Raw genomic sequence first — 22,324 nt, 5'->3', positions numbered from 1 at the left:
TCCATCTTTAGGGGATGGGGGGGAGTGAAGAAAAAAAAAATGAGGTGTCTCTTGAACTCATTTAAGGGGAATGACATTTCTTTCCTTTACGGGCACAGCCCCCCTGTGCCACCCCGCAGCATCTCTGCAGCCACCGGGCTTGGCCAAACTGGAACAGGTTCTTTAGGACGGCTCAAAATCCAGAGCGTCTTCACTGAACTCAGGGTATTCGGTGTTTGGTTTTGACCCGGACAGTTAATAAGAGATCAGAACCTCCCCCTTCTTCATATTTCAGGTGACTGGGGAAGCTGATGTCGCGGCTGCGATGCGGTGCAGATTGCCAGAGCAAGGGCCGGCTCGGTCTGGTGGTTGGGGCTGAGCCGAGCCCCTACAAACTCAGTTCAGCTGTGACCGCAGCCTGAACCTCCATCCCAGCAGGACGGCAAGCCTGGTCCCTGCCCCCGGCCCCAAGGATGCAACCGATGCCCCCGGAGCACTTGGCGCACCACATTCTGTTGCTGGAGTGTAGAACAAGCGGGTCCCACCTCCGATAAAACGCTTTTCCTCACCGAATCCATAATCATTCCGCAGCTGAAATTGCTGCTTACAGTAACAACGCTCAGTGCTTTGCTGCTTATGTGGGGTTGGTTTTTTTCCCTAAACGAAGATAAATGTTTGTTATTAAATATAAAGAGTTCTAGATTTGCTAGGGGAAGATGGAAAAATTTAAAAGAATATGTTAATAAAATTAAGAACATTTATAAGGGGGGGAGGATGATTTCCTGGCCCATCCTGACATCCTCTGCCAGGTTGCTCCTGCCACAGGTAACCGGATTTTGTGTTCCCGCTGAACAAGCCTCAGCTCCTCCTTCTTCACGAGCACCCAGACCACCGTAATTTTCTCACGGACAACGTACAAGTCTTCCAAAATTTGGCTGAATATTCCAGTTAGATAACGAAGGAGCCGTGCGGTCTCAGGCTGCCCCAGCCGCCGTGGTGTGACGGGACAGGGGATGCTCACAGGTTTTGGCCCAATTTGCCAGTTGAGATGAGATTAATTTTTTGCCCTCTTCCCGACATGCTGTTGCGCTGATCTCAGAGGCCAATATTCAGCATTATCCCACCGAGTCTCCATGCAAACGGTTTTAAACTGAGCCGAGTTTTCAATTCAGGCCACGAACAAAGCCAGCAGGACACCTCCCAGCCCCACCCTCCAGGTTTGTTATCCCCATATCCACAATAAATCCGGAAAAAAAAAAAAAAAAAAAAAAAAAAAAAAAACCCACATCCCCATCAATCGTGTGCTGCGGCAAAGGCTGCACCAGCTCATTTCGAAGCACCTTTGGAAAGCGCTGCAAACCTGACGGTGATTTTTCCAGCACAGGATCGGCTTTTTACTCCTCCTGGGCCAGGGAAGAGCGGTGCCGAACCTTCGGGCTTAGCGGCTGTAGCCGCACAACACGCGCGTTTCCATCACCAGGCTGCAAAGGCATTTCTAAAGGACGCTACTTCCCTTCTCCGCTACGGACCGCGCGTAAACGTACCACACATTTACCGTCTGAAGATACTCGGCCACATTCTCGGCAACAGCACGCGCCCACCCGGTAAAATATTCCTATGACCCATTTTTAGAGGAATTAAAAAAGGACCAGTTTGACATAGGGCTACCAAAGCACCGGGCGACATCACTGATTTCCAGGCACAGTTCATTCTCCCAATCCACTAACGGCCTTTAATTTGTGTATATGCTAAATACGAGTGCAAATTAGGCAGGAGAACAAAGGGATGGAGACCGGTCCCAGCCCGACACGCGCCCCATCAGTAGGTGTCTAGGTGGGATGCCACAAGCCCCCAGCGGCCAGTGTCACTATAAATCAGGATGGTTTGGTGAAATCTCGATAGAGGTACCCTACCTTTAGCTACTCGAGTATGACATTTTACCCAAAATAATTGTCCTTATGTTTCAGAGCTGGGTGCCCAGCTCCTATTCTGGTCCCCACAAGGAATTTTCTTGAATAAGGGAGGGGGAAAAAAAAAAAAAAAAGAAATCGCAGCATCGCCTCGGCGCAAAAAAAGTAGTCAGCGTGGGTAAAAGCTGGGTGAAGGAAACCAGCCGAGCGTTTGGCCCGGCTCCTTTGCAGAGGCTCCTTGCAACCCGGCGGACACTGGGGCCGCTCTCGCCCACCCTCTTCTCCCCGCCAAAGTCCACCTATTCCTGCAAACTTCCCCGTTGTTAGCGCTTTTCTTCTCCCTCCCCCTCCACGGTCACAATTTCTCTGATTCGCCTTGTGTCTCCAGCTATAAAAAGAGAACATAATGGAAAAATAATTAAAAAATAAAAGAGAGGAATAAAAAACCATCATTTTAAGGGAGAAAGGGGAGGGGGGGCCAGGAGATCTGCGGAGCTAGTAGATAACCAGCAGATGTGATTTTTGCAGATAAGCGTAGTAATTTAGATAAATCTGGAGGCTTTAGAGCCTTTCGCTTGCGTTCCTTTTCTTTCTGTCTGATTTTTTTTTTCAATTTTATCTCGCAAGTCAAGAGGAGGGGGAGTGAGAAGGAGGGAGAGGGGGGGAAGCTTAATCTTTGGGTAGTTTTTCTTTTCTTTTTAATGTGTTTTTCCCCAGAAGGTGGGATAATGCGAGCTGCTCTGCCCCCCCCACGCACATACACACACACGCACGCACGCACATGCACACAGAAGCTGGGGCTATGTTTTTTAAAAGCGGCGGACAAAAATCAAAATATTTGAAAATGTATTTCATGGTAATTATGTCATATTTCATGGACTGATGCCACTACTGAAAGAGAGCCTGAATGCCTTAATTTGTATAGAAATTGTAATCATTTGTTCATTTCAAGGTGAAAATTGCATTTTTTAATTTAAATTGTATCCTGCGTGATAGTCTATTATCTAGTAAAATTGTCTCCATGTCTGAATGCCTTATATGCAGCTGCAATGCTTGTTACAAATCCAGTTATATTCATAAAAGCTTTGTCGATGTCTCGGGAAATGTGAACAGTTTCTTGTGGGTTTCTTCTCTCTCTTTTTTTCTTTTTTCCCCTCTTCCCTCCCATTCTCATCCTCCCTCCCCTTCCCCCTTAGTCTTTTTCTTTTTTTTTTTGTCTTTTTCCCCCCCGGTTGAAATAAACCCATCTCTACTATTAATAATAATTAGCCTGGGTATATACAAAAGACAATTCTGTATAGAACAGGGCAAGGGACGTACAGAAAGCGTTCAGGATTGCTCCTTATTTATTTCTTTCTCTGCCAGCCACCTCGAGGTTGCATATTGCTGGGGAATAAGGGCCGAGAGAAGAGAAAGGACAAGGCAAAGGACGGCAACGAGATGAGGGGTGAGGTTTTGTGCGGCCGGTGATGGAAATAAAACTCAGCCCCGAAGGATGGCACGGGCAGGCGGGGGCAGAGACTCGCGCTGACCTAAGAGAGCGATTAAAGTCACTTTGGTGTTTCGGAGATTTGGGACCGTGGTGGAAGGGAGGGTGGAAGGTCACTTTGCTTCCACCCCCCGGTTTTGAGAAAGCCCCAAGGTTTTATATCGTGATACGGCCTATCCTACAGTGAATCGCAGCCTCGGCTCTCCTGGCATCTGGTTCGATCCCCGGTGTGATTCAGGGATGCCCAGAGCGAAATAAAGTCTGAGAAGTTAACCGCGGTGTCCAAGATCCTCCGGAGTGCCAGGAAAAGACCAGATCGCCTAATCTCCTGTCTTCTGCCCTGCTTGCTGCATATTCGAGCTCCTTTGCTGTTTTGCAAGAGGGAATTTGGGCAGAGGGAATCGCAGCCGCCCTTCTGGGCACCCTGAGCTGCACCCACGCAGCCCTCCGCAGAGAGCAATCCTTCTCCCGCAGCCACCCCTCTGACCTCTCCTGGGAAGGTGGAGATGGATGTGCCTGCATCTCAGCTTCCTCACCTTCCACTTCTGCTTCAGCCCGAGAGCTGGGGACATCCCATCTCCCAGCACCCAGCTAAGCTGGGAAAATTCCAAAAAAAAAAAAAAAAGAAAAGTCAGCTTGGAGTAGAAGTACTGGAAATACTGTTCCAAGGAAGCACAGCATTAAGGGATGAACTTAGAGGAATGTTACAGGAATGCAGGATGAGCTCGCTGGCTACTGTAAATCAGCAAACCCAGTTAAAATTCTGGGCTGGTTTGCACCAGGTGAGAATGTGGCCTGCCTGGGACAGGATATTAATTATATTAATCCTTAAAAAAGAAAGAAATCGGCCTCACAAGGAAATCCTTTTTCAGTCATTTAATTCCCTTTCATACACCTCTCCCTGCTCAGAATACCCTGATTTTATGCAGGACCACAGCCTATTATAATAAACTTCTCTACACCTATTCTGAAAAGAAATTGCTCATGAAATGCTGCAAAGCTGAAAGCCGCTGAGCCAAATCTGCCGGCACAGTCGCTGCCCGACAGTAGCTACAACCACTGAGACGAGCAACAACGGATCTAAACACAGGTCATGAGATGGGTCTGACCTCTGAGCCGGGCAAACATCCCCCGAGGATTAATTCTCGGAAAGGGAGGTACCAAAATGCCATTAGCAGGACGGCTCGTGCAGGGATGCGTTCGGTTAGGCAGGCTCTGCCTGCACGCGTGGGCATCTTAGCATTTCTGTGATCGCGCCTTTTGCAACTCCGTTCGTTATCTCCCCAGTTCATCAGAGAGGTTTAGAGGGGGTAAATAGCTAAAATACCTGTAGCTGAAATACAAGGGTGACCCTGCGTCCGAGGGGATGCTGTAGGGCAGGAGGAAAAGCGATGATGCTCGTGAAAAGAGCCGGCAAGAAGCAAGAACTGTCCTCCCAAAAAAGACGCGTGTCCCCTCTGCCTTGCTAGCCAACAGGTCGCATCTGCTATAGGCGAGACATCCGAACTCATTTCAGTGGGGACTTACGGCGGTATTTGAATCAGAGGGAAAGGCTGGTGTTTTCCAGTGAGTTCCTGCTGTACGTGGGACCTAGCGCGCGCAGGATGAGTGCTCTGCGCTGCCCGAAAATTCAAGCACCTGATGCCATTCGGAGCCGAGCAGAAATCAGAAGCAAGTTTGAAAAGTCTTGGTGCGTGGCTTTAAAGAGGAAGGACTGGCGTTTGGAGAGCGCGACGGAGAGCAAGGTGCTGGGCTCATCTTCCAAGTGGGACTTCCCGAAGTGCGACATCACCTGCACACTTTCCTGGTCCTTGGATCATACTTTCAGATCATATTTTCAGCATAAATATAAAAAAAGAATACTAGATAGAACATTAAACAACCCCAAACCTCTCATAGTGTTCACACCTTGCAGGGCTGGGCTTTCTGCCTCCCTTTTCTCTAATTAAACAACTTTTCCTGAAATATTTTGTTTTTTATAACAAGGACCTTTTCCAAATTGTTTCAATTATTCAGCTTTTAATAAAGAAAAAGGAAGAAAAAATTCAATTTCTTTAGTTTTAGCTAAAAAAGGGGTTTAAATCTCAGGTTAGAACGGCAAAAATGCTTTTCTTCCCTTCCAGGTTGTTCTTAGTTCTTGTACATCTTTTAAAATGCAAAAGAAACAGAAAAGTGGAAACAACCTCAGTATTTAAAATTTTTTTTCATATTCCTCAGAAAAAAATATTTGTGAGAATGTCCAGGAAAATAACATAAGCGCATTCAATTTTTTTTTTTAAGCCATTAAAAAACTCTAGTTACCCTGCCAAGAGCTTCTACCCTCCAAAACCACATAGCATTGAGATGTGTATATATGTGTGTGTGTGTGTGTGTGTGTGTATATATATATGTGTGTGTGTGTGTGTCTCTGCGCTCTGTGTCTCTGCTCGCTTGCAGTCGCACTGTCCCGGGCTTTCCCAGCACCAGGGGAATACGCAGCGGGGGGTTAGGGGGGGCTGCGGGAAGCACACGGCGATGGCTCGTGTCGCAGAGGGCTGCGGAGGGGTTCGCTGGAAGCCGGAGAGAGTACGCGCACACCGCAAATAAAAAGATAAACCCCGAAATTAAAAGCAGAAGCGGGAAAGGCGCGCAGAAGACGACCCCAGCAGGGCAGAGGAACGAGCTCTCTCTCGTGCAAAGCGCCGGCGGTTGCATGCAGCACCGCGAGTCATGGCCGACAACACGGGACCAACGCGGACACAATGCAGCGACTGGCCGGGGTCAGCACCCTGTCCCCAGCCCGCTGCGTGCAACGCCTCTGCGAAAGTTAGCAGCTGGTGTCAAATTGACTTGGATTTGATTTATCGCCGGCTTATCAGCAGATTAAAGCTGACGACAGCTTAGAGCCATAATTGCCCGGTGATACTTGTAGCGGGAGCTGTATCGGCCTGAGCAGCTCCCTTGTGAGCTAGCTCGCGCCCTTGATGTCTTTCAGAGAGCAACGGATCGACTCTGGCAAGGCCTGGGAAGTATCCTGCGCCTCTCAGATAAGGTTTGGGTCGTTAGGAGAGAGGACGAGGAGCTCAGGGAACGGTTGAGGGCAGTGTTGAAACGTTTGCAACCGCAGGGCTGGCGGCAACGGAGCCTGAACGTGACCATCGCTGGAGCAAAGTCATTTCTGGGAGGGCTGGCGAGGAAGCACAAAGCTGCTACTTTTCAGCAGCAGCAGATTTAAAAACAGGGATGTGGGTGGAAATAATGTTGTCCTGTTTCAGGGCTCCTGGAAAAACAACGGGCCTTTCCTCTACAAACCCCTCCACGTGCGAAGGCGCAGTGTGGCTGGCTTGGTCGCCGCCAAAAATGTGCCGGCTCCGGGGTAAGAATCAAGTGGCACTAGTGAGGGCGGCTCCGAGGTGGGAAGGGGGCGTTTGGTGGGGGTAAAAATTTGCAGATGCCAAATATAATTCCCCTAGGATGCAGCTAGGAAGCTGGGGCTAACGCTCCTGCTCTGACGGCTGAAGTCGGTTCTGGTTCGTACACAAAGGCGAGCCTCTCCCTTTCATAATTATCACAAAAAAAGGGGTTTTCTGACAGCACGGTGCCCTTGGCATCATGCAGGAGCAGTTGTTTCCAGCCTTTTCCCCATTTGCAGACCTGTAGTATTTTCCAGGGGTCCCCGTCAAGCCCTCAGAACCCACCGACGCTTCGGCCTGTGCAGCCCCCGGGCCAGGCACCCCGCAGCCCCCCCAGCCCACTGCAAACCCATGTGCTGGGGTGGCCAGCCCTCGGCTCCTGTGTCCCCCATTTTTCCCCCTTAAATGTGAATTACCCAGGCAGCGGGAGCAGGCGTGGAGCGGAGTCAGACCCTGTTTTTCTAGGACTGGAAGAGGCTTTTCAGCACACAACTTCCAGCGAAGGTCTCTGCCCAAACCCAGGGCTCCGGGCACCGGCTCCGCATTTCTCCAAAGCCATAGTACCAAGAAGTAGCACGACCAGCAGCGTGCTTGAGGTGAGGAACACCGGTGCGAGCCAAGTTTGCAAATGCTAACGCCCCTGTCCTCCGACGAGCCTTCTCGTGCCGGTGGGAGACTCCCGGCCGGCAGATCGCTGCCTGTTTTGCTCACAAAAGACAAACGCGCGAGCAGCATCTCCTCACACAGTCACTATGTCTTATCTGACGGTGGTCCCATCTGGGTTTGGGAAGCCAGTTAGCCGATCCCTCTGCTGAGAGGCAACCAGGGCGGGGGACGGAGGGGGGGAACCCCAGCAATTAATTAGGCTAGTTTCTGCATGCGGATATTTATCCAGCACGACTTGGATGAAGATCAACTTATTTTACAGAGAGCCAAAACGTCTTCAGATGGGACTAGCTTTTGAATTCAGTGCTTTGTTTAAAGGCAAAACGCTTTATTACCGATTGCCGAAGCCCCGAGCCATGTATTCCTCCATAGAGTTTCAAAATATTTTTCCGCTTGTTGGTGCTGCGCTTTGGCCTTTAACGAAAGCCAGGTGCCTGCCGAGCTCGGAGTTAGCACAGCAGCCCGGTCCCAGCCCGGCCCGCGTGGCCTGCCTTCCTCTGCCCGTGCAATACCCTGCCGAAAATGAATGCATAAAGAAACGGTTGTATTCAGAACAGGCCAGGTAATTGTTCTTCCCTTGTGAAAAGTCACAGTGAAATTAAATGTTTTATTTATTTACGTAGCTTTTCCACATTTTCATTAGTGAATGAAGCACACAATTTTGCTTTTTAGCAAAAACATCTGTAGTTTGTGTGCCTGTGTGAATATTTTTGATTTACCAGCTTCTCCCCTTGTGCTTGGCACGCTGCAGAGTGAGTTAAGCAAACAAGCCACCCAAAACCACTTTTAATCCTTTTTTTTTTTAATGTATAACAGTTATGCCTGAGTTACAGAGAGACACCTACAGGCAGCAGGTAGTTAAAGCAAATACCAGTTTCTCTTTCTACTATACTACTCCATATAGCTGAATAAATTATGGTGCGATTATATATATACACACGCACGCAGGCACTCACGCGCACGCACACATACTCACACGCAGGCATACACATGGAGCAAAATGGCTATGAGTCAAACACAGAAGCAACACATCCGCAGTTACTAGGAATAAGGAATGTCCTATAGTGCTATGTAGATATTCCCCGGGTGGGTATATGGAGGTGTTAGGGATGATGGGTTAGAAGCATTAAATACACAAAGTCTCTGAGCGACAGGAGCCAGTCTGCTGAGTTACTGGACACAGTGAGGAAATGTCCGTTTTGTGGTCTCAGGACGGCGCTGAGAGGCGAAGGCCGGGGCGCGGGAGGGGCGTGGGGAGGTAAAAGAAATCCACTCAGCGTTTTTCCTTTCCCCCAAGGGTGTCGGTTCTCGTCCGCAGGCATGGAAGAAATGTCGACCTGAGAGAACGGCTCTGGAGGGCGTCCCTTCGCTTGGTGGTTTGTTTGGATGAGGTGCGGAAGGATTTTTGGATTCCCAGGCACCCTCAGAGTCAACCAGGAGTTGAGTATCTGCTCAGTCCCTGCTTGGGCTGCTTCGAGCGACTGCGACCGCACGTTCTTCAGGGTCCTGCTGTCCAACGCTTGTCTGCTGCCGATTGCTACTCTTCCATGCTCGGTTTTGTTTTGCCTTCAAGGCACCTCCCTCCGTTCTGTCCCCCCACTCCCCGTCCCACCCCACCCCCTGAGTTTGTCTCTTTTCAGCAGAACCGAGGTTGGCAATCCATAAAACAAAACAAAACAAAACAAAACAAAAAATACTTTGACTTTCATACATGAACGTACCTTAAAACAAAACAAAGAAACAAAAAAAAAAAAATCCCCAAATCAAACCCATCCCACCCCAAAGATTCTGGAATGTATTTTGAAAACACACGATAGGCAAATTTCTACAGTTCATCCCCCCTCCCCCCTTTTTTTTTTTTTTTTTAAACTAGCACGGCACTCACTGTGGTTTTAGTATAAAAAAATGTCAACTTTCTATAAACATACAGCACATGACCAAATTTCCAACTAATGTACAAAGTGCGACCACGAGGGAAAGGTCAGAGAATAGCTATTTGCGCTAGCATGGGGCGTTTTTCATATTCCTCTAAGAACTCTATTTACAGCGGTGCCCAGGTGTTGATGGACTTTCTGGTGAAGGTAATTGGCAAATAGGTTTCTACAGCACTCCCTCTTTTTAATATTTTTTTTTACTTTTGGGGTCCTGCACTCTGCGCTGAGCTCAGTCCTCCTCTACAACACACTTGCAGTGAGGACCGACTGTCCGCTGTTGGGGGACGCTTGGGAGACATGGATGCACGCACAGGAGAATAGATAATGGCGGGGAGAAGAGAGCCGATGGGTTTCTGTGAGCAGGAGCAGCGGACGAGCAATTCTCATGACAAACTGAAACTTTCCTTCTAGTTTAGCAGGCAGCTAGGAATGCATTTGGTCAGAAATTTCAGTATAAAGAAGAAGGGATTGCAAATGTCTGGGGCAGATACAGGGCCAACAGTGACCATCTACAAACTCCGTCTTGCAGGGGCAAAGGAGGATGGAGATTTGAAGGCGCTCCCAGACTGGGTGATTATCGGCGTTTGGCTTCTTAAATACGATTAAGAAAATCATGTGCTCTGTTGTTTCAGCAGGCAGCTCAAAATGATACTGAGGCACAGGAGCAAATTCAAAGAGGTGCTTCGGTCATTAATCCCTATGCCGGTGTCTATCGCAGAGATGCCCTTGCTCTCACCCTCGATCCCCCAGTTCAGGTGTGGCTGAAGGTTACTGGTGTTGGGAATGACATTTATGCCAGGACTGGAATTCAAAAGGGATTTCTTCCTTACATCAGCTCTAGAACACAAACAACATAAACCAGCATATTTGTTGCTTTCCAAGATCTCAAACTGGCGCAAAGCAGGGAGAGTGCTTCAGATAACACGACCGGTCCAAGGCATTTTGGCTCTTCAGTCACCTCAAGAAAATTGGTGCCTTCGGCCTCACCTATCCATCCAGCTGTGGGTGCTAGATATTGCCCTGAGAAAGGATGCGAAGAATGCAGGCTTCAAGTGCTTCAGAAGCTTTCGTGGTCCAAGGAAAGTCTTTCATAACTAGAGGGAAGCTTTCTGTGTGATACAGCCAGACAAGCAGAGGCTGAATTGGGATCTCTGGAGCATAAACGACAGCAAAACAGCCTCTGGATGCAGATGTCACCCCGCACAGAAACATGTATGGGAGCGTGTGAGAGGCAGAGTAGCCACACTAGTGTATTAATATGCTTTTAGGAATGTAGAGCAGGCTCTGTCAGAGCCATAAAGCAAAGCTGATGAAAGCCATATGTGGCTCTGATAGGATGCCGAGCAACATAGGAAGCAAAACTCTGCTGGGAGAACAGGTACTTGTCCACATGGCTCGAGAGAAAGCAGCTTGGTGGTTCATGATAAATGATGCTGGGGCAAGGCAGGGGACAGTTCCCCAGAAAAATGTTGTTTCAGCTGCAAAACCAAGATCAGATTATTTGAGAAGAATAGAAGAAGCAGCAGCAAGAGAAGAGAGCACAAGAGAAGCGTCTCCTTTAACAACCTAGGAACACGTGCTAGACCAGAACTCATCTGACCATGTGGTTCCGTTATCACCAGTGGACGAAAGCAGACATTCATTATCCTAAAGCAGACGTATAAAATAGTAAGTGTATTATAAAGCCTAACAGTCTGTAGATGACTTTAAGTAGTGCCTGTTGGCATTGGACTTGACCCACTGGCTGGAACAGACTCTGCATCAGGGGGGTTATCTCAGGGACAGCTTTCCTTGCCCTCTCCAGGTCAAGTTTCAGTGCGTTCTTGAAGTGAGCCCTCTCAACACAGGAAGGTGAGGGGAAAAAGGTCTGTATTAGACATCTGCTTAAGAATCATCAAGGATCATCACCACAAGCAAAAGGGAAACTACGTAAAAACCCATGTGGGTCATGACTTAGCAATAACCTCTTCTTGTTGGCTGCTTTTATCTGAGCAGTGTGATGAGCAGAATTGTGAGCCGATACAAAAGTGAGAGTGCTGGCTGCTACGGAAAAGTGGAGTGATAAATCCAGAGAACAAGATCTGGCTTAGAGAGAGAGAGGGGCTCTACCACCAAAATGAAAAGCAGAGGGAAGGGACTGAGAGGCTGAGTTGTAGAGAACAGTACATGAAATGAGAGGGGTGAGGGAAGAGCCAGGAGGATGGACAGGGGCAAGCATTTCTCCTGGCAGCTAAAGAATGCCATTGGTAAGGTACATCTTTTCCTGCAGTACAAATACGTGCAATGTTGCAGCCGAGAGCACCTTTCCTTCCTAGCTGCTGTTAGAAAGACTCTTCAGGTCATCTCCCCTCTGACTCCATGGCCACATCCATCCGCAGTGAGAGGCAGCTGTGAGAAAGTACCTCAGAACAAGCCCCATTTTCTCTCAGGTGGCCCTCTACTTGTAGAAGAACCTGGCTTTGCATACCGACCTCTCCAAGCAGGCAGCTAACGAACACCTCTGACTCTTCCCTCTCTTGTCTTTGCTCTCATGGCCAGCTTCTCTCCCGCTGAGTGAAAGAAGGGCCACTGACAGTCCTTGCCCTTCTCGACCGGATGGGCAAAAGCTCCAATGCGATCGGGTGTATCTGATGCCCTTCATCTGTGCATGCAAGGCCAGCGCTCACTATTGCATCTCCTGCTGCTATCTGATGTCCACATCTTTTCAGTGACAATCAGGTCTAAATTGGTCCCTAAGAAGAAAAGTAAATGTTGCTTGTGCCTGTGCCCATAATCTCCAGTCCTCATGCAGCAATTTACATTTACACTTTCCAAAGGTCCCAGGCTGGACGCACTTACATCCTGCCCCTGCTTAGCAGCAATCTGGCCTGCTTCGGCCCTGCTTTGGGAAGCCATCAGTGAGAACGGAAGGGTAGAGTGGGGCGGGGAAAATTTGCTGTCACTTTAATATATGCTTTTCTGGTTTTGTTTGTCTTTGTGTTTTGTTTTCTTTTTAAACAAGTTCTTATATTTGGTCCATAGGTCTTCTGTGGTCCCGAATTATATCACCCTTAATGATCAGCTTGGTTATTCCTTCCTATATAACATTCACCAAATTTACAGCAATGGAAAGAAAAGGAAACAAAACAAAACATTTCTCTTTTTTTTTACAAAGGAAAAAAAGGATCAATTTGGCTTTGACTATGCCAACTACCTAGATCAATGGAAAGTCCTTAAGTGTGGGCAAAATGCCATGGCCAGGTAAGTTAGAGGGAGGGCGTTAATAAATGTACCCAACCCGTTGTCTCTGGCCACAGGAGGAGTCAGGTCACAGAGGCCAGGCTTGCCTCTGAGAAGAGTGCTCTGGGAGGAGCTGGATACTTGGAGAGCCCTCCCCATCTTTCCCGTCTCCTTCACAGCTCAAGTTGGTGCGAGGTGGAAGGGAATTGGGAAGGAGTAGGGTCCGGGTGCAGGTAGATCCCTGGAAGGCTGGTGGTGTTTTCTCCAGTGGTACCAAGTTGCTGGAGTGGGTTGTTGGCACAGTCGGACTCTTCAGTAAGCTTGGCCTGTCTCTACTGGTAGGAGGCCCAGAACAGCTGAATGTTCTCCCAGCTTCATCCTACGCTGTGTAGACAGACTCACGTTCTTGGCCAAATAATCAACAGCGGCTAAAGAGGAGGGGAAAAAAACAGGAGGGTGAGAAAACAGCACAACATTAGCATTTAGTGGAAAGGAGGCATTCGGCATCAAAGGGTGTGTAACCAACAGACCCAGCCGACTGACTCTTACAAAGAGAGGCCCATTGCAGTGGTTGTCACAGACACAAGGGTCCTGCTGCACTCCCAGTGCAAACAGAGTGCAAACAGATGATGGTCCTGCCAGAAACACCTGACAGGACAGACGTTGCTGGGGTTAAGCGCAGCTGCAATGTGCGGAGTGTCCTCTGCACGTGCTGCTGCAGTTTCTTGCATCTCTCCAGGGACCTACTGAAAAGAGCTAAAATTCTACTTCTGCCATGGAAAATGATGTTTCCAAGGGAGCTGCCTGAAGATGAACCTGAGCAGAGAGCCAGAGGGATAAGCCTTCCAGCCTCACCACCCTGTATCATTTCACAGTGGCAAAGCCAACTCCTGCACTCAGTGATGCTGGTGTAAATGATTCCAGAGATTTCAGTGGAAGCTCACCAAGTCTGGACAGGGCTTGAATCTGACTCATCTGCTGCATGCTGACTCATCTCTGCGAGCTCTGCTGCCTGCCTTCATCCACCCTTCCTCAGGGAAACTGCTTTGCTGATCTCCATCGGGGTGAGAAACGCAGCCACAACTCCTGAGGTGATGCCTGAACCTCTGCATCCCAGCTTGCCTGACTGCCCCATGGTCTGAGGGGGAAGAGGACTGGGGCAGGATGGTGACATTGCTCATTAGATGAGCTTCAGTCAAAGTCTCTCCCTTTCACTAGCTTTAATGTCTCAAATTAGATTAATAAGGAGCTGGCAGGAGATGTACAATCAGTGCCAATGAGTAAACAAATTTCAGCCATCAACGTCTTGTCAGACGCCTGCCCCAGAGGAGGTCCCTTCCAGACACAAATTCTTATTAGACTTGTCATATCTATTAGAATTCCTTTCACGCTTCTGCGTTCCATCACCGGCATCATTAACACAGCTCCGGCCTTTGGGAACCGCAAGGACCACATTAATCTGGCATCTCTGCTCCTCACCGGCTGGGACAGCGCAGGCTCTGCAAGTGCTGGCAGGCTGGTGCGCTGGAAACGAGCAGGCTCAGCTCAGGGTGAGTTATCGGGGGCTGAAGCGAGGCCTGCTGGGGAGCATGGTTTCTGCAGGCGGCAGAGTCTGAAAGGAGCTGAGTTAAGCAAGCGGAGCTGGCACACTGGCTGGTGCTCCTCAGAGACTGGGCTCTGTTACGTTGTGTTGTGGTGCCTCTAGCTTCAAGGGGGGTGTGCAGAGGATTAGACCCCAAGCTGTGACTCTCATCCAGACCTTATCAGCTTGGTCCCCTGATAATTTCAGGTAACCACATTAAATAATGGCTTTGAGAGGCTGGAGGGAAAGAGGAGAGTCACTCCTTGGACATGCTGCATGTGTGGTTGTGCTCTGGGTGAATTCAGATGGGTGCTCAGGAAAGGAGGGAGGTGAACGGTCGGAGTCAGTCATCCTGCTCTGGGCAGGACCCAGCAAAAGGGAAATCTGATGGCAATCCCATCCTAAAAAACCACGCTAAACTCAGTATTGCTTTTTGTGCCAGTGAGAAGAGTTCAAAGGCACCAGGGTATCCCACGCCAGAAGTCAAAGACATGGTTTGTTGCTTTAATACAGTGGAAGCCAAAGTAAAACCAGAAATTTACTGAAAGTACTCTGGGTGTTTATTTGCTTATGTGAGAGAGAAAGTGTGTCTGGTTTTGTGTTTCTAAACCAGAGAATAAGGAGGAGAGAAGTGGGGAGAGAGAGATTAACTGCAGGCGAGGTCCAAAGCCTACCAAAGCTACACAGCTCTTCTTTACAAGCCCTAGTTATGTCCCCAGTTATACAGAGCCTGCCCCCACCATAACAACCTCCCATCTTTATTATATCAGTGTTCACTAAAACGAGTTTTAGTTGGGGGTTTTTGTCTGCATCATAGAAGGAAGAAACATATGATTTGAACTGAACATTGATAAATGATCTTGTGGAGGTCACCTCACACTGAGCAGCATTTAAATAGCATTTGAAAAGAAGCTGTGAAGAATTAAAAAGCAGGAGGAATCAGAAGTATCTGCTAAATACAACATGCACCGAGAAAGACAAGCAAAAATGTTGTTATATCAAGGTCAACTTCATGTAAGTGATTGCTCTAACAGGACTAATTACCAATGAAAACTGTTTCCTCGCAGAGATTATTATAAATGGGGCTCATTATAAGAAAGGTTTATAGTGAAGTGGACTTATATATTGCCTGCAGAGAGCTGTAAATACAAATATCTATATGCACACGTGCACACATGCAGAATTTGCTGCTTAACATAGATCCCAGTTGGTTTGTGCTGCATCTGCCATGCAGCACAGCATTGGCTTTGGCTGGAAGACTTGCCGTCCCGCTGGGTGTGACTCCAGCTCCCAGCACTGGGAAGCAGTGGCACTGTGGATGGTGTGTGATGGTTTCTCACCTACTTTCCTCACCCCAGCAGGAAGAATGCCTTCATGACTAGCTACCTGCGTGTCTCTAGGCGTGGGACACATCTGGATTAACTCTGTCGACCACGCAAGGCTTGCTGCTGGGCGCAGACCTGTTGGCAGCCTGGACTCTCGTGACTATTAACAGGGAAACATTCCTGTTCTGAACCGAGCCTTGTAAATTGAATGGGTGTCCAGCAGAAAAGAGGGAGCCGTGCGACAGAAATCAGTAAAGGGGGGTAAATAAACCAACATAGATAGAGCTGCGTAAGCAGTTTTTCATCAGCATAAGGAGAGGCCCAAGTAAAAATTCCTGCAGCAAACCAAGACAAACCCTTCTTTCTCTTTCCTTCTCCTTTGCTGGTCTCTCTCTCTCAGAAAACATAGCTCGTCCTCCTTATTTTATTTTTTACACACATGGGTGTGACTAACGTCTTGCCCAAGGGAATCTTTATTGGAAATACATGGTATTGGAATTTGTTTAAGATTTTTATCAATAGCACGTGTGTCCAGCCTCACATCCAGAAGCGAGGGGAAGGTCAAGGGGTCACAGATCAAACTCCCGAAAAACAAAAAAAGGAGGGGTGGGGGGAAGCTGCTATTGATCCCGTCTGCCGCCACAGCCGGTTCTCATTTAGCTGTAGAAGTTAAAGACATTAAAGGGCTGTGACGGAGAGGGGAATAAAAAGCCACAGCCAAATGGAAGGAAAGGTCACTGAGGACAAGCTATGGGCAAGCAGGAGCGCTCCCGGAGGAAGAGGATGCACCTTTAACCCTCCATGGATCACTCTCTCACAACACCACACTTATTATTAGTTTAACACCGGCAGGTGAGCCCTTTGCTAGGCTCGCTGGTGTTTTTGTGACCCAACCTTTCTGGAGGAGAAACAGACCCTCCCTGGGTCCCCCTGCCTTTGGGGTGTGAGGTTTGGGTTCAGGATTACAATTCCAGCCTCACTTCACCTTCTGCAGAACCACAGCCCAGTTGACACGCATTGGCTTAACATTTTTAGTAGCAAAATCTCTGAGCATGAACCCAGCCCTCACCTTACCGAGGGCAGGGGAGGGAGTGACACATACAGTTCTGCATCACTAAGAGGTGGCATTAAACTCCCAGCTTTCCTTTGGCTGAGCAGGGTGAAGATGTTGTAGGACTTTTGGAGAAGCAAGAATTGGAGAGGGAGAAGGAGAGCGCTCTGGAAGTTGTCCTTTTCTAATAGAAATGTTTTACCTAAAATATTTCAATTGGCACTTTTGAATGAGACTGCAAGGGTATGGGGGAAGCTGTGTGGAGCAATCTCCATCTGTGTCTGGTGAGCAGATTCCCTTTTTCTCTCTAGATTTCCATGGGAATCCCTTCCAATACAACATCCATACCTTCTTACATTCCCTCCCTCTCTTCTCCTGTTCCCTATGCAGGGGGAATACAATCAGTGCACTTACTTTGTCCGTACTGTCCATATTGGTAGCCAGCCACTGGGTCCACACTGTAACTGGTGGTGCTGTAGGTGGGAGGACAGTAGGACTGAGAAGTCGGGAGGCTGTCCACGGACTTGATGGAGTCGCTCCGCTGGCTGCAGCTGGCAGAGATGGAGTTGGTGGTATCCAAGCCGCCGTGAAGGGGAGAGATGGAGAAGTCAGCCTGGGGTTGTGGAGGAACCCCACTGGGGTTGCTCAGGATGCTCATCACCTGGAGAAACACAGGAAACAACCCATCAATGTCTGGAGGAGAAAGGGTACGCGTGCAGCTGCCTTCATGCATACCAGGGAGAAACAGTCTATGTATAGTGGTGCTCTATCAGTATGATACACAATATCAATACAGGTTTGGCCAGGCTGGAGGACGAAGGTCTGCTTCCCCCTAATAACCACAGACAGAGCCCACCATTGGCTCCTCTGTCTCTAATGCTTTATTTGAAAGACCTTCATAAAGGATAATTGAGAAGTTCTTTCACAGCACACTCAGTCTTTGGTCTTTCTTTGCTGACCTGCCAATGTTAGCAGCACTGTTCAGAATGAACACGGGAGAAAGGAATAAACCTGGGACAAACCCACTCGACATGCACTGCTGTGACCTAGCACCCTCTCCCTTCTTACGCACAGCCCTCACAAAAGAGGAGACACATGAGACGGGGAGCAAAAATCTGTATTTTCAAAAAGAGACGCTGAAGACAGCCCTATTCTTTGGAAGTTGGAGTGGGGCTTGGTTTGCAAAGGTCCCTAACCAAACCAGACACAAACTCTTTCTGGCTTTGATGCAGATTCAGCTTTAGGAACTGAAATGTCAAAGTTCTCTTTACCCTCAAATGTTAAAGGATAACAAGTCCTGGTTCGGCTCATTTCAGTGTAGTGCTTGGTTTGAAAATGTAATTAAATTTGCACACAAGCGATCTTCCTGCTTTGAGACCTGAAACAGATGAACTTACGATCTTACAATGGTTTTTTTTTCTTCTTTTGCAGAAAAAATGCCAGATTTGTTCCTGCGGGTGAGTTTGGGGTAAGCTGCTGCCTACAGGCCTTCACACAAGGACCCTGATCCCACTAGCGCTTTAATGCAATTGCCTCCTGCAATCAGCAAAATTACCCCCGGGCTGCCAAGTTAAGAGTGTAAAGAGTTTACAGAAGCGGGGCTGTAGCGAGGGAAGGAAGGGAACTCCTGATGCCTCTCGGTTGATCTCCGCAGCCGCCGCAGGCATGCCTTGCCGTATTTGTGCTGGGGAAGGGCGGGGGGAGAGGGGACAGCCAGTCACCTCGGGGGGCCAGGCCAGCGCTCAGATGCCGAGCGGTTGAAAATCTCCGAATTTAGCATAACCTTATTGACATCAATTAAAGTGGCAAATTGGAAATATTTGGAGCCTGGCAAGTGGTAAAATGAGCCCTTTATCCCCCACCAGCGGCCTGGTGAGCTATTGTGTGGAGGATACATTCTCTAGAAGGACACAAGCGGGGTTGTATAGAGCGGCGTCTCCCCTTCCTGCTCACCCCGACACCTTCCCTGTCCCCTCCTCCCTCACCTTCCTGCCGGAGCAGGGGCTTAGGCTGAATGACCAGCTACGCACTGGCCTTTGCTTTCTAAAGCTTCTCCTCCCCCCGGAAGGACTCAGGAGTCCTGCAAAGATGCTTTCTCTTGATGTGATGCCACCTCCCGACTCAGCCGGCCTGAGATCCTTCCCAGGCATTTGTCTGGGAGGGGAATTTGGGAGCAGGGGTGGCTGGACCCCCGCGGAGGGGGAGGCTGTAGGGAGGTACTGGGGAGGGGGTTAGTTAAAAAGCCTGGAAAATCAATCTAACCCTGACCACTGGGTTTGTCTGCAGTGTGGTACAGAGACACAGGAACGAGCTTGGAACAAGCTAAGTAGAAGCAGCGCAGTGGTGGCAGCACAGAGCTCAGACAGCGTTCACTTACCCTCTCCTCCTTCAGGGTTTTCAGCCTGCACTGAGCTTCCAGTTTGCTACTGGTCCCCAAAAGTTAAACTTAGCTTAGCTCTCTCTACACTGCAGGGCAGACAGCGCTCCAGACAGAGCCTAAATTACCTCCAGCTCTCCAGACCCTCCAGGCACAGCTTCTTAATCACAGTGATTAAGCCTCGAGGTATCTAGATGAAGTTGTTTAGCCATAATGCTGTGCAAAAAGTGCCCATGGAACTCCCTGCCCCACAACAGCCCAAAGACTAAAAGACAGGAGGATGAAGAAAGGAAATTGCATTTAAATATGCAAGACAGAGTGGCTTAATTTGAGAATAGGGCAGTCATGCTTTTCTGCGTGGATGTAACGTAAACCTCTCTACCTCGAGGCTTATGCAGCGGGGAAATCACGGGAGCGCAGCCTGAAGGTAGGTTTTCCAGCTGCAAAGTTATTTGTAACCTTCCACTAAAGCCGGGTCACGAACTTTGATCTGGCTCAGCTATGAATCCTCCTTCTCTGCCCCTCGATCCCGCCGGCTGCAGACAGATCTCACAGCTTCAGCATCGCCTTAGCTGTAGGTGTTACACCCTGCACCCTTTTGCCCCAACAAATATCCAGGACACTCGCATATACAGCAGCCACGAGACATTATTGGATTTCATTTGCAAGCAGAATCAGATGTTTAAAACAATAAACATCCTTCTTGCATGTGCGAAAACACAGATATATGAATTATGAGTTATTTTTGGAAAGCTTCAGCTCGGGCAGCGCAAAGCCGGGCTGTTTCGCCTCTCCCTCCCTGAGCTGTCCAGATCTGGCAGTGCTGCCTGCCTGTGGATGTGCTGCCCGCAGCGCCAGCCCCTGCAGATGCAGAAAAGAAATCGTGTGCTATAAAATGAAGGGCAACTGGAACCACTCACAGACCGGAGGGTTTTGTAGTGCTCTCCCTCCTGGCTATCTCCCCAAAAGAGTCAGCTGCTTTATATTACTCAGAGAAAATAAAAGGCTCTTAAAGCAAGCAGAAGTCATATTAACACTTCCGCTAAGGCCCTTTTAAAAAGAAAAAGGGATGTAAAGCAACGTTGGTAAATGAAACCCAGATTCACACTCTTCAAATTCAGAGGAGCTGAGACCAGAGAAGACACTTGTGCAAATCCTACTAAAGACAGTAATTGGCTTTAATCAGTCAGAATCAGGACTGATTTCTAATCCCAGCTCTGCTACTGACTCACAAGGGCTTGTGCAAGTCACTCAAGCTAGGACTCTACTAACCTTAGCCATGTGAAGTTAAGTTTCTAGTCCCTGCTAATCCTCTAGAATCCCTCTACAGAGAGACTGATGCTTCTGAAGGACAATTCATCCCATCCTAAGACCTCTTTCTGAAAAAGACGGGCTGAATGTCCCTCTGGAAATCCGTAGTGAAACATAAGGATGCCAATATTCCATCATGACGATGCCGGGGTGGTGAACGGATAGGTAACTCTATGGAGGTTGGAGAGGGGAGATGCTGGAAGGTGGCTACGAGATGCACATCCCTGCCGGAGCTCCCATGGACGTAGGGTGGTCGAGTGCTGCAGATGAACCCTGATAGAGGCTGTGGGGCTCAACTGAGCCAGGACACCCAAAGGTCTCTGTTCCCTCTTCAGCAATGCTAATGGTGGGAAGTATCTGCCTCTTCCAGGCACGCTGAAGGCAATTTGGGGCTGGGCTCCCTCAGACTCTGTTTGCACAGGTTTATCAGAGGACAGCATCGGATCTTGCCCAGCCCAGGACACAAAGGTGTTAGAAATAACAAGAGTGAAATGGAGATTTCTATTTCCTCTTTGCTATGCAGCCACCCAGCACCGATAACCCTACACGAACCCTCCAGCCTCGGCAGGCCTGTGTTATCTGACTTCTTGTTTCAGCTGGATAAACTCATTTTCCAGGCAACTTTTGAACTTAGGAAAGTCTGGGGCATCTGGAGAAATCCCCTCCTCAAGAATGCAAAGTCCTTTTACCTTTTCTTTTTGACCTTGCTTTCTTATAATTTATTACTTCTTGGTGCATTATCATGACTAACTAAAAATCAATACCCACTTCACATCTGTAAGGTTTTATCTGGAGGGAAATCTGCTACTTGTCCATCAGAGTGACTGACAGCCTTCCCTTTCCCCTCCCTCTCATCAGTTGGCGCTCTCCCCTTCTCCATCTCCTTTCCCTTTGCTGCTGTCCCAAATCAGTCACAGGCGTGGAGTGGGCTTGCACTTTGGGGTAAGTCAATAACAGCCACAGTGCGAGGAGCCTTCGGCCTTGTTCCTACCCTTTCCAGAGGTCATTTGTCATGGGGGAGAGGGGGTAGGGGTCTTGATGTGTTGGGGAGACCAAGGTTAATGCACAAAGACCCTCCTGGATGAAAGAGCCAGCCCCCCCGCTCGCCTCCTGCTACTGCCTCCCTCCCCACCCTCATCTCTGCAGCTCCCCCCCTGTTACCCCCCCGGGACGTTTCATCACTCTCTCCCATACTTTAAAAGAAGGGGAGTTAAAAAAATGTAATTAATTCCCTCCATTTCTGAGCTGGCCCTCAGGGCCTCTGGCCGTGGAAACTGTAGCAGGGGAAATGTGCACCCTTTATGATAAACGAATACGGCTTTGGAAAGGGAAGTGCAATTAGGGCCTTCAATCTGTGCAATCAGACCTTCAGATTTCAGGTTTGGGGGTTGGGGGAGGTACGGTTGGGTGGGTTGGGGGGGCAGAAAGGGCTCAAGGGGCAGACAAGTGATAGGGAGAGATACTGCTTTGATAGAGAAGGGTGTGAGCACATCAGAGAGGGGAGAGGAAGGGTAGCAGAGAAGTTTCATGACAAAACCTTTCCCCTGCAGACCTGGCTGCTGCACCTCGCTGGTCTCTGTGGTCCAGAGCTCTACAGGACATACCGGGACAAGCTCAGGCCATGCCGGACAGGCTATACATCCTCAGAGTCCCTACGCCTCCTGCCCTGCATTATCAGTTTGCTTTAGGCTTGCTAAGATACCCAGCCGACAGAGACATCAGGCGTTGGACACAGCAGGCTTTAGATCTACGCTCAGTGCTGCTACACGGTCCCATGAGCAGGAGGACCCAGAGGTGTTGTAAGGAGATCAAACCCAAGCAAACTAAACGATGGGGAGGCAGGAGCCTGCGGACAGCATTTTCCAGAGTGACCCCTGATTCTGTGGTGTCTCCATTTCTGGACACCCGATTTGACACAGCGCAAAGCATCCAAAATCAGAGGCCGCTTTAGAAAAATGCTGCATTTAGAAACTGCTGAGCCTGGCTAAGTTCCGAATAAAGGGAAGACGTAATGATCTGCAACTAGCTGAAGGGTGTTAACTCCAGAGAAGCTGCCGGGTAGTCCCAAAGGAATGCAAACTGGATACCA

At 48.9% G+C, this 22,324-nt stretch overlaps 1 protein-coding gene across 4 annotated transcripts in view; it reads right to left on the bottom strand.

The window, feature by feature from the left end:
- Positions 1-12,901: 12,901 nt before the first annotated feature.
- Positions 12,902-22,324, bottom strand: part of PAX7 (paired box 7) — a 100,511-nt gene continuing 91,088 nt past the window's right edge. For all 4 annotated transcript variants that reach the window (XM_054849704.1, XM_054849703.1, XM_054849705.1 and 1 more), the window contains 2 exons: positions 16,962-17,208; positions 12,902-13,017 (listed from right to left, as the gene is read on the bottom strand). In XM_054849704.1, the coding sequence (XP_054705679.1) occupies positions 12,902-13,017; positions 16,962-17,208 (363 nt within the window). The remainder of the gene's footprint in view (positions 13,018-16,961; positions 17,209-22,324) is intronic.

This window comes from Grus americana, chromosome 21, assembly GCF_028858705.1.
Source record: "Grus americana isolate bGruAme1 chromosome 21, bGruAme1.mat, whole genome shotgun sequence".
Classification (NCBI taxonomy): Eukaryota; Metazoa; Chordata; class Aves; order Gruiformes; family Gruidae; genus Grus; species Grus americana.
This window is presented reverse-complemented; position numbering and strand designations above follow the sequence as displayed.